The sequence below is a fragment of the Trachypithecus francoisi genome, unplaced genomic scaffold, assembly GCF_009764315.1.
Source record: "Trachypithecus francoisi isolate TF-2019V2 unplaced genomic scaffold, Tfra_2.0 Lachesis_group0, whole genome shotgun sequence".
NCBI classification, from domain to species: Eukaryota; Metazoa; Chordata; class Mammalia; order Primates; family Cercopithecidae; genus Trachypithecus; species Trachypithecus francoisi.
This window is the reverse complement of record NW_022681453.1, coordinates 194,153,038-194,165,503: the sequence shown is the minus strand read 5'-3', so window position 1 is coordinate 194,165,503 and position 12,466 is coordinate 194,153,038. Positions and strand designations below refer to the sequence as shown.

The 12,466-nt window shown below is 44.0% G+C and overlaps 1 protein-coding gene across 2 annotated transcripts in view; it reads left to right on the top strand.

The window, feature by feature from the left end:
• Positions 1-1,187: 1,187 nt before the first annotated feature.
• Positions 1,188-12,466, top strand: part of PPP1R2 (protein phosphatase 1 regulatory inhibitor subunit 2) — a 31,373-nt gene continuing 20,094 nt past the window's right edge. For both annotated transcript variants that reach the window (XM_033213114.1, XM_033213113.1), the window contains exon 1: positions 1,188-1,681. In XM_033213114.1, the coding sequence (XP_033069005.1) occupies positions 1,560-1,681 (122 nt within the window). In that variant the 5' untranslated portion in view covers positions 1,188-1,559. The remainder of the gene's footprint in view (positions 1,682-12,466) is intronic.

Here is a 12,466-nt window from a genome sequence, read left to right as displayed (position 1 = left end):
AATAATCACAATCAGAACCCTACAGTCATCCCTGAGGGGCAGAGTCCTAAGGACACAGAACAGGGTCCTCCTCAAAAGGCACAGAGCCTGTGTTAAAGAAGATGAGACTGTGGTCCAGAGATGAGCCATGGGAGTGAGACTGCTGCTATAGGGGTTAGATGGGGGAAAACGCTTCCTCTCACCCCCCACAGCAGTGGACAGACATTACTGGGAGCCAGGTGTCAGCTCAATCTAAGAACTCCCTGAGTCAGAGCTGTCCAAAGATAAAATGAGTTGCACAGGGGCGTGGCGAGCTTCTAGCCCCTGGGGTTGTCGGAGAAAGAGGCTGACTAGCCGCCTCATGGGCCTGCTTGACAAGGTCCCTTCCAGGCCCTGTGGGCTGGGGCTCCGCAGGGGCTGGTCCACCGGAGTGGCCCATTCTGGGTGGCTCAGTCTGCTGTGCTCTAACCTGTGGTGAGAATGATAAAAAGGCTTGATCAAGAAAGAGTCCTGGAAAAGAGCCTAGTGATGAGCCAGCTGCGGACTGGAGTTGGGAGAGGGCGGGGAGGGGGTGTACAGGGGCCATAACAAATACCACACGCGGGGGGGCTCGAAGCAATGGAAATGCGCTCTCCGCTCTGCAGGCTTGAAGTCCACATCGACCTGCGGCAAAGTTGGTGCCCTCTGCGGAGGGAACCTGTCGCGGCCTCTGCGGGCCCAGGGGGTCCTTGGCTGGGAGATGTGTCGCTGCCGCCCTCCGGTCTCCTGCGCTATATGCCTGGACGGGTTGTGCGACGGCGGGATTCGCTGCCCGTCTGTCCGTCGGCTTCTCCAACGGTAAAAGGAGGTGAGGCGATTCCAATGCAGACATTCTATGACTTCATCATAGGCCTCGAAGGACCACTCCAATGTTGGCAGTCCATGCTTTTATAACAGGCAGTTCGGCTTTTTACACGGGCGAAATGGAAAGTCAGCGAACCTCTCTGCGGAGTGACGTCACCTCGAGTCTCAGGCTGCTGATCTAAAAAATAAAAATAACGCTACGGCCTCCCAAGGTGGTGGGACGAGGGTGCACGAGAAACGCGCGGGTCCGGGCAGCAGCAAGCGCGGGCGCTCTCCCGCAGGCTCTCGGAAACAGCTCCCGCCTCACAGCGCCGCGCGCGGGCTGGCGAGGAGCGCGGGCGGGACGGAGGGGGCGGGGCGAGGAGGTCGGCTCTGTTCTCGCCCCGCCCCCTCCCCGCCCCCTCCCTAGATATCGCGAGAGGGCGGGCCCGCTTGGCTTCGGCGTCGGCGTCGCGCCCGCCCTGGAGCTCTAGGCCGGCGTCTCTCAGCGAGCGGCGGGTCAAGTGCTGGCGGCTAAGGGAGCGCGAGGAGCCGCCAAGCCGTTCGGCGTTGGCTCTGGCGTCGGGGTCGTTGTGTCGTGACAACCGCTCCGGTAGCCGTTTCCGAGGCAGCAGGTGCGGCCGCTTTAGTCCTGAGCGGGCTCCGCGGCTGCCCGCGAGTCTCTGCTGTGCCGACCCTTCTCTTCGCGGACCCTACGCCAAGCAGCGACCCTGAGCCGACAGCCGGAGCGCCCGGCAATGGCGGCCTCGACGGCCTCGCACCGGCCCATCAAGGGGATCCTGAAGAACAAGACCTCTACGACTTCCTCCATGGTGGCGTCGGCCGAACAGCCCCGCGGGAGTGTCGACGAGGAGCTGAGGTGAGAGCTGGGAGGGACGGCCGGGGAGCCCCTCCTTCCGCCGGGCCCGTTACCCACCCAGACCCCAGGCACGGGCGGGCGGCGTGGATGCGGCTCGGGTGCCTGCCCGGCTAGCCGCGGGTGGGAGCGATCTTTAAGAAGGCTGGGCGATGACGTTTATCGTGTTTCCTTTTTGTTTATTTTTTTTTAAGGATATGTGCATATATATAATTTTTTAAACAGACATCATCTTTGAACTTTCTGTAATCGGGAACATCAAAGAAAGAAATTGAAGCTTCAGATCTTCGACTGTTAAGCTTTTACTATTTCTTAACCTCATCTCTGAGGTATCTAAAATTCTTCGATAATTACAGTGTATTTTCTTTTCTTGGGAACCCTTGAAGATCTAGTCTCCAGCTAATAAAAGAGACCATTTCTCCCATTAGCATCGTGCCACACTATATTTCTGCATCTGCAACCAGAGTTTTGGGTTCTTTCTGATTTTTGTTCCCGTTCAGAAATAGATCTAAGCTCAAAACAGTTCAAAGAGGAGCAACTTGAAATGACCCAGTGATATTTTAGTTGCTCTTGCATACGCTAAAGGTACACATGTAAAAAGTTGTGGACCTGAGCATTGTATGTAATAATTATAATAATATAATTGGAAACGACCCGAAGTCCATTAGTAAGAACTATTAGTAAGAACTGGTGAAATATTAATTACGGTACGTTTGTATAATGGAACAATATACCAGCCTTTAAAAAAAAAGAAAGGCGTTGATGCATAGAGAAAATGTTGCAGTACAGTATCTGTAGTGGGTTAGAAGTGCAAGGGGGCTTGGGCGTTACAAGATATTAAACATATAAGGACTCTACTTTCTGAAAATAAGGCTTAAGAAAAGTTACCATTGAAATTGGTAGTCTTGAAGCTAAAATGAGGATGTTTGTGAAATCTCAGAATATAGGAACCTAGGGCATTCCTGTATAAAGGATCTTATTTAGGACCATAAAAGGAAGTACTGCTTGGTGGTGGTAAATTTTAGGGATTTGTGTTACCTTGAAGAAAATATTGAGTAGGCTCACAACTTAGAATCGTGGCCTTTTAGGGCTGGAAAGGACCTTAGTTTTGTCTAGCAACTCCCACGCTCATGGATGCTTGAATGTTAACATTCTCTCACACACAGTTTTCTAACCTCTATTTGGGCTAAGCCACGTTAAATGGAGTGCTGGGGGAGTGTGATGGATAGGTCATGGAATTAAGACAGAATTTCACCAGAACATAACTGAAGCAGGAGGACCAAGTTAGTTGAAAGATAAATAACGGCAGGGCGTGGTGGCCACGCCTGTAGTCTCAGCACTTGGAGATGCCAAGGTAGGAGGATTGCTTGATCCCAGGAGTTTGAGACCAGCCTGGGCAACATAGTGAGACCTCATCTCTTAAAAAAAAAAAGAATAAAAGAAAAGAAAACGAATTAAAAGATAAGTGACATGACTACAGAAGGCTCAAATGTAGCTTCAGGGTTTTCAGCAGCAGTAATGTGGTCCTCACTGGCATTTATGTTATTTAGCTATTCTCCAGTGTGAGCTGCTGTTGGTCCATTTACCAAGTGACTTACTCTTTATCTCTGTTTCTTTAGTTTCTGTTTATTCTCAAGTTGGATCTACTGTAATTTCCCATGGTCCCAATCTATGGATTGACCTCTCTCTTTCTGTACTTGGTTGGAATTGACATTCAGGTCTTTCTGCTTCAAAAGCCACTATACTAGACTGACTCAACTACATAGGGCTAGCTGCGTCTTCTGTAGTATCTGTGGCAGGGTAGATTCACTTAAAAGGGACTGACTTGTCTAGTTAGAGTTATACTCCTGTCTTTAAAGAAAACTATCAAACCCTAATTCATTGAAGTTCATGATGTTTGGTTCCAAGTGGTAAAAAGGATGGGTTTTTTAATGGTCATTGTTATGTGACTGTAAAGCAAATTAACTAATTCTACAGTATTGTCTTAGTCTGTTTTCTGTTGGTCATAACAATGCCTGAAATGATAATTTATAAGAAACTAAATTTATTTCTTATAGTTCTGGAGGCTTGGAAGTCCAAGGTCGAAAGGGTGCATCTGGTGAGAACCTTTTTGCTGGTGGAGACTCTAGAGTTCCAAGGTGGTGCAGGGCATCACATGGCAAGGGGGCTGAGCATACCAGCTCTGGTCTCTTTTGCTTTTCTTATAAAGCCACCAGAGCCACTCACTTGGTAACCCATTAATCCATGAATAGATTAATCCATTCATCAGAGCAGAGCCCTCAGCACCCAGTCACCTTTTAAAAGCTGCACCTCTCAACACTGCCACACGGGAGATCAAGTTTCAGTACGAGTTTCAGAGAGGACAAACGTTCAAACCATACCAAATATACATGATTATTTATGTCACAACTCAGGCAAACAGTATCATTAACTTTATGAGATCCTCTTTGAACAGAAACAATGAAAGATACAGTTGGCCCCCTCCACGAATTCAGCCAACACCAGATAGCCCTTTACACTTGGGAGCCATTTTACACACCAAATTCACCAACAAAAATGCAAGAAAGTTAGCACTAAATAGCCCACGAAAAGGACACTTGTTTACAGCACAAGAGCCGAAACAAGAAAGCAGAGCATCGCCTTGTTTGACCCCATCTGGGAACATGTCGCCTTAGCTGTGAACATGTGCACTGGGCAACTCAAAATTTGCTCAGCTCTGTGGCAGTCTGTGAGCAACTGCTAAACGGACGTCAAATGCTGCTTTTGGGATTACAGATTTTAGCAAGTAAACTTGCAAAGAAAGAATCAGAGAATAATGGGAATGAATCCTACCTTTTATCGGTGTCTTTGTTGTGTAAAATGTGATGATAGTTTGACTCTACCCATCCCCCAGTTGTGAGGGGATGTTATTTTACCTAAATATTGCCAAGCAATTTTAAAAAATAAAATTCAAACATACTTCAGATATATGTTTATAATTCATATATGTTTGTACTACTATCATTAGATAAGGCTCAAAACTCAGTGTACACTTAAAGTGAGGTTTATATAAAGCCATATTCAAATAGTCTTTAGCATTTCTATTTTTTTATCCAGTTGTCAGGACCGATCAAACCGTCACTGAGCGGGGCGGTTATTTTTTTAGATGACTCAGTGCTGTTATTTTCTTATTGTTGATACTTTGCATTAGTGCTTATGTCTTTGTTTGTTTGTTTGTTTTTGAGAGAAGAGCTCACTCTGCCACCCAGGCTGGAGTGCAGTGGCACGATCATAGCTCACTGCAGCCTCCACCTCCTGGGCTCAAATGATTGTCCCACCTCAGCCCACCACACCCAGCTAATTTTTGTATTTTTTGTAGAGATAAGTTTTACTATATTGCTCAGGCTGGTCTCAAACTCCTGGGCTCAAGCCATCTGCCTGCCTCCCAGAGTGCTGGGATTACAGGTGAGAGCCAACATGCCCCACCAGTACTTAGGTCTTTAATGAGTGGTTTCTATAGGTACCATTTGTCAGATACCAGTTTTTGAGGGTTAAATTAAAACTGGATAGAATCCATAAATCCACATAAGTATAGATAAATCTCAGTACATTGCAGCACAGCATTCAGCTAGTTTAAACACCACTGTCATCTTCTATGATTGTGGAATTCCCATTCTTTCAGGATACCTTGAATATAGGGCACAACTTATGAAGGTCTAATTTAGCAGGCTAGTGAGTACATACGTGTATCTTACTGAAAACAAGACACTGTGGATTCTAAGATGTACCATCAAGAAAGAAAAAATACTGCCAATTATGATTATAAGATGCCATCCTTTTAAGACATATTCTTTTTCAGAGATATGAAAATGTAAAAAATGTGTTTTGGGAATTATTGAAAATATGACAGTAAAGATTGCTAAAGCCTATCACTTGAGAAGGATTATGGTTTAGTGGTTAATCTGGTGCCAGACTGCCTAGGTTTGGATCTTGTCTGCTGCTTATTCGCAAACTTTATTAGTTGTGATTTTCAGTGAATTATTCATTATATCTGTGCCTTAGTTTAAATATTAAATGAATTAATAAATGTAAAGTGTTTAACCCAGTGCCTTACCCTCAAGTGTTAGTCTTATTGTAATAGAAATAAATATAGAAAATCATTTTTTTTTTACATCTCAGTGAGTTTTTTACACAGTCTGCTTTGGAGGTCACTATTCTGTTCAATTCAAATTCTATAGTAGTCTTAGATAATGCAGGCAAATTCTGCTTGAAAAAATATACCTTGTTTAATTTCCTTTGATATAATTAAGAAATAAACATGCTTCAACTTTGTCGTTTTCTGCCTATAGAGGGATGGTGGAATATTACAGTCAAAGGTTTACTGAGTAAAATAAAAAGTTTGTTTTCTAAAAGTTTCTTTTTGCTTACTTGTAATTGCTTTTATTGTTAAGTCTTACTTTAATTGTTCAGTAATGATACCAGGCTTTGAAGTCTTATATTGTTATATTGTGTCAATCTATATAAGTGGAGTCTTCATTTAAAGAAAGAACCAGTTCTTGAAATATGCAATTAAAGTTAAAACACCTTGAAGCAAAATCTTGCTTCCCATTCCAGACACAGTCACAACTATCAAATGAGCAAGTCACAAGCAACAAGAAGTTCCAGTAGGTCTTTGAGGTGGCACCATATGAGCCAACAAAGTAAAAGTGAGAAGTGGTGACTTTTTCAGCACCAGATTTAGGCTGTAGGAAAACCAGTCACCAAGAGGGAGGGGAAAACTGAAACCAGCAGGTGCTTTCACCATCGTGGCAGATCTGCCATGGAAATGGTGGTGCTCCTCTTTTTGTCTGCAGGGATACTGACCCCAAAGGAGGTCATACAGTTCGTGATGATACTGGGATGAAGCTCAGGCTCACTCCTTGGGTTTTGTTATTCCACAACTAATGTTAATTCTACCATCACTTTAGAGATGCTGACTTTCATATCCAGTGTCCTCTGCTAACAGTTTCTTCTACTTCACTAACTTTCTAAGATTTCCTAGCATTTTTGGAGTCTGTTTTGTAATACCCTTATTTAAATGCTTATTTTTGCAAGATATTGTGGTCTTTTTTTGGATCTGAATAATTGTACTAATTTCTTTTTCTCTTAGTTTTTTTTTTTTTTTTTTGAGACGGAGTCTCGCTGTGTCACCCAGGCTGGAGTGCAGTGGCCGGATCTCAGCTCACTGCAAGCTCCGCCTCCCGGGTTCACGCCATTCTCCTGCCTCAGCCTCCCGAGTAGCTGGGACTACAGGCACCCGCCACCACGCCTGGCTAACTTTTTATATTTTTAGTAGAGACGGGGTTTCACCATGTTAGCCAGGATGGTCTCGATCTCCTGACCTCGTGATCCGCCCGTCTCGGCCTCCCAAAGTGCTGGGATTACAGGCTTGAGCCACTGCGCCTGGCCTCTCTTAGTGTTCTGTTGAGAAAACAAGTTGAGTGAGGCTTTGAATATTTAGAACTTAAAATTTCATTTACAGTAGAAAGTAAAGTAAGTGGCAAACAGACTGGGAAAAATTGAAGTTACATAAAATGTGGTTTATATAAATCTAAAGAGCTCCAATTTATGGGGAGATGTCTAATAAGCAAAGGACGTAAACATTCACATGAGGAAAGTAAAATAATATTAGTCAAAGAAACACAACAGTTTTTAAATACTATTTTATACCTGCTGAAATGGAAACACACACACACACAATACCTAATCCTAGCAATGGTTTGGTAATTTATTGGGGACATTACAAACAGTCCTCTTTTTTAAAAAAAATAACTATATGGCAACATGGAGTGAACTCTAAAGTTCTTAATAAACTTTAATTCAGACTCTTACACTAGCACATTTTCTTTAAAACGTTATTGAATAGCATGTGTACAAATATGTTCATGTCTGCCTTATTTTAAGTAGGAAAACTTATTTAGGTTATCAATCTAAATGAAATACAGTCATTAAAAAGGTAAAAAGAAAACACACAACTTATATATACTTACAACTTATATATCAGCATATGTATTTTATATATATACTGTATGTACTTTTTATATGTATAGTTATATATATTTTTATATGTTTTGATAGCTTATACATATTTATATGTATTATACAAAGGAAGGAATATGCAGAAATCAAAATTATGAATGACTTGGGATGCTGGGATTGTGATTATTAAATTTTATTTTTAATTTCAAGAAAACATAATTTCTGCTTGTGTTCTGTAGTTCTTTTTCTATCATTATCTTGTAAAAAATATTTACAGGGTGTGGACTTCTCTCTTTCCCATTAGAGATACTTTTGAAACTCCAAAGGTCTTTCCTCATTCTTTTTTTATCCTAAGCAACGATGATCAGTTGTCTTAGTTTTTTGTTTGTTTGTTTGTTTAGACGCCCAGGCTGGAGCACAATGGTGCAATCTCAGCTCACTGCAACCTCTGCCTCCTGGGTGCAAGCGATTCTCCAGCCTCAGCCTCCTAAGTAACTGGGATTACAGGCGTGTGCCACCAAGCATGGCTAACTTTTGTATTTTAGTAGAGACAAGGCTTCATCATGTTGGCTAGGCTGGTGTTGAACTCCTGACTTCAGGTGATCTGCCCACCTCCTAAATTGTCATTTTTAATTCAATATTGTTAACATCATTTAGGGAATAACTTGTTTTACTTTGAGATTAGGAGGCACCCCAAAACACTAATATGTGTTTATTTTTTAAATATTTTATTATAGTGTAATACACATACAGAAAAGCATATTAAGAATAAATTTAAAGTGTCAGAAATTGTTACTAAAGCACACACTGACTGGGTGCAGTGTCTCACACCTATAATCCCAGCACTTTTTTTTTTTTTTTTTGAGACAGGGTCTCCCTATGTTGCCCAAGTTGATCTCAAACTCCTGGACTCAAGTGATCCTCCCACCTTGGCCTCCCAAAGTGTTGGGATTTATAGGCATGAGTCACTATGCCCAGCCCCCCAAAAGTTAACTAATTGTAGCCTCCTGTTGACTGAAAGCCTTACAGATAACATAAACAGTTGATTAACTCCATGTTTTGTATGTTACATGTATTTGTTACTGCATTCTTATAATACAGTGCGCTAGAGAAAAAATGTTAAAATCGTAAGGAAAATACATTAACTGTTCATTAAGTGAAGTGGATCATCATGAAGATCTTTATCCTGGTGTCTTTCACATTGAGTAGGCTGTGGAAGGGGTTGGTCTTACTGTCTCGGGTGGTAGAGGAGATAGAAGGAGAGGCAGGCTCACTTGGTATAATTTTATGAAAATATATCATAATTTATGCCTAACTTTTGTGCTTTTTCATGTTTCTTAAGATGCTTCTATATGGTACTAATAATCTTCTACTGTTTACTTTCAGTGTCCATATCATAAAAGGGTCCATGTTGTAAAATAAGTCAGGCAATCTCAAATAGAACTCTTTGTCAGATTGTCTAGTGTCAATTTGTTTCCTGGCTTTGCTTCTTCCACATATTCTTCCTCTGGCACTGATTCAGAAGCACTCATCTCTATCAAGTCATCTTCTGTTAATTCCTCTGGTATCAAGTCATCTTCTGTTAATTCCTCTGATGTGATGTCTGTTAGCTCTTGCATTTCAAGATCCATATCTTGAAACCCTTCACCCCCACCAAATAATCCACAATTTCATTATTTCCTTGATTGACACTGGCATAAATCCTGCGAAGTCATGCGTAACATCTGGATACAGTTTTCTCCAGCAGGAATTCATTGTTTCAGACTTGACAGCTTTCTTAGCTTTTTCTATAACAACAATGGCATAGGCAGTGGTGAAACCCTTCCAGACTTTCATGATGTTCTCCATGAGGGTTGACAGTCTTTTCCATAGAGCAGGGTTCCCCAAACCCCAGGCCACGTGGCAGGTGCCTGAGCTCCGCCTCCAGTCAGATCAGTGGCGGTGTTAGATTCTCATAGGAGTGCGAACCCTATTGTGAACTCTGCATGTGAGGGATCTAGGTTGCCCACTCCTTATGAGAATCTAATGCCTGATGATCTGAGGTGGACCAGTTTCATCCGGAAACCTTCCTCCTTGATTACACACTGTACAAAAATTGTCTTCCACAAAACCGGTCCCTGGTGCCAAAAAGGCTGGGGACCACTGCATAGAGCACCATGTGTCCTGAATCTTTTTTTTTTTTTTTTTTTTTTTTTTCTGAGACGGAGTCTTGCTCTGCCGCCCAGGCTGGAGTGCAGTGGCCGGATCTCAGCTCACTGCAAGCTCCGCCTCCCGGGTTTTACGCCATTCTCCTGCCTCAGCCTCCCGAGTAGCTGGGACTACAGGCGCCCGCCTCGACGCCCGGCTAGTTTTTTTTTTTTGTATTTTTTTTTAGTAGAGATGGGGTTTCACCGTATTAGCCAGGATGGTCTCGATCTCCTGACCTCATGATCCGCCCATCTCGGCCTCCCAAAGTGCTGGGATTACAGGCTTGAGCCACCGCGCCCGGCCTCTTTTTTTTTTTTTTGAGACGGAGTCTCGCTCTGCCGCCCAGGCTGGAGTGCAGTGGCCGGATCTCAGCTCACTGCAAGCTCCGCCTCCCGGGTTCACGCCATTCTCCTGCCTCAGCCTCCCGAGTAGCTGGGACTACAGGCGCCCGCCACCTCGCCCGGCTAGTTTTTTGTATTTTTTAGTAGAGACGGGGTTTCACCGTGTTAGCCAGGATGGTCTCGATCTCCTGACCTCGTGATCCACCCGTCTTGGCCTCCCAAAGTGCTGGGATTACAGGCTTGAGCCACCGTGCCCGGCCGTGTCCTGAATCTTAAAGGTCCTCTGTGACCCCCGATCTAGAAGTTAAATTGGAGATGTTGTGTTTGAGGACAAGTAAACCACCTTGACACCTCCATAGGGTTGAACTCATAGGGTTCATAGGTGGCCAGAGAGAGACATTGTCCAGATTCAAAACAACTTTAAAAGGTACTTTACTACCAGGCACGTGGCTTGTGCCTATGGCCCTAGCTGCTCAGGTGGCTGACATAGTCGGATCACTGAACCCTGGGAGTTCGAGGCTGCAGTGAGCTATGATTGTGCCACTGCACTCCAGCCTGGGCGACAGAGGAATACCCTGTTGCACTTTTTTTTTTTTTTTAAGCAGTTCTGTATTGGCAAGGTACTTCCTTACAGAACATTGATGGAACCAAGAGGGTTCTCATTTTCCAGACCTTGTACAACCACAAGACTGGTAGCTGGTGTTTATCTTTTCCCTTCAAGGCTCTGGGGTTTGCAGCTTTATAGTTAAGGACAGTCCTGATCATAAACCCTACTGCATTTACGTAAGACAGTAGAGTTAACCTGTCTCTTCCTGCCTTAAATCCTGATGCATTCTTCTCTTTCTTAGAAATAAATGTCTTGGGCCAGGCGCGGTGGCTCAAGCCTGTAATCCCAGCACTTTGGGAGGCCGAGACGGGCGGATCACGAGGTCAGGAGATCGAGACCATCCTGGCTAACACGGTGAAACCCCGTCTCTACTAAAAAAATACAAAAAAAACTAGCCGGGCGAGGTGGCGGGCGCCTGTAGTCCCAGCTACTCGGGAGGCTGAGGCAGGAGAATAGCGGGAACCCGGGAGGCGGAGCTTGCAGTGAGCTGAGATCCGGCCACTGCACTCCAGCCTGGGCCACAGAGCAAGACTCCGTCTCAAAAAAAAAAAAAAAAACAAATAAATGTCTTTTGTGGCATTTTTTTTCCAGAATAGGGCACTTTTATTCTCATTAAAAACCTGTACAAGCAGATCAGATATCCTTTCTCCTTAATAATTTTTTCTTTTTCTGGACAGTCTCACTTTGCCACCGAGGCTGGATCACAGTGGCTCAATCGCACATGGCTCACTGCAGGCTTGACCTCCTGGGCTCAGGTGATCCTCCCACTTCAGGCCACCCCCAAGTAGCTGGGACTGCAGGTGTGTGTGCGCCACCATGCCTGACTAATTTTAAACAGTTTTTGTAGAGATAGTGTCTCACTATGGTTGCCCAGGCTGTTCTCAAACTCCTGGGCTCAAGAGATCCTCCTGCCTCAGCCTCCCATACTGGGATTACAGGCGTGAGCCATTGCACCTGGCCCTTTCTCATTAATGATTTTTTTTTTTTTTTTTGAGACGGAGTCTCGCTCTGCAAGCTCTGCAAGACGGAGGCTCACTGCAAGCTCCGCCTCCCAGGTTCACGCCATTCTCCTGCCTTAGCCTCCTGAGTAGCCGGGACTACAGGCGCCCGCCACCTCGCCCGGCTAGTTTTTTGTATTTTTTAGTAGAGATGGGGTTTCACCATATTAGCCAGGATGGTCTCGATTTCCTGACCTTGTGATCCGCCCGTCTCGGCCTCCCAAAGTGCTGGGATTACAGGCTTGAGCCACCGCGCCTGGCCTCATTAATGATTTTCTTAATGGCCTCTGGGAACTCGTCTGCAGCCTGTTGGTTGGCAGAAGCTGCTTCTGTGTTATCTTATCATTTTAAAGCCAAACCTGTTTCTAAAATTATCAGACCATCGTTTGCTTGCATTAAATTCTCCAACTTTAGATCCTTCACCTTCTTTTTGCTTTAAGTTATCATATAGTGACATCATTTTTTCTCAAATCATTTTAGAGTCTATAGTCTTGTAGCAATCCTGCACTCACATAAAAGATGCATTGGCAATACAAGATAAAAGGTATTTCACAAAATATGCAAGGTTTTCATGCTGGTGTAGCTACTACAGTGACAGCTTTGTGAATTTCCTTTTATTTTATTTTATTTTTACAATGGTCTCTATGATGGATGCTGC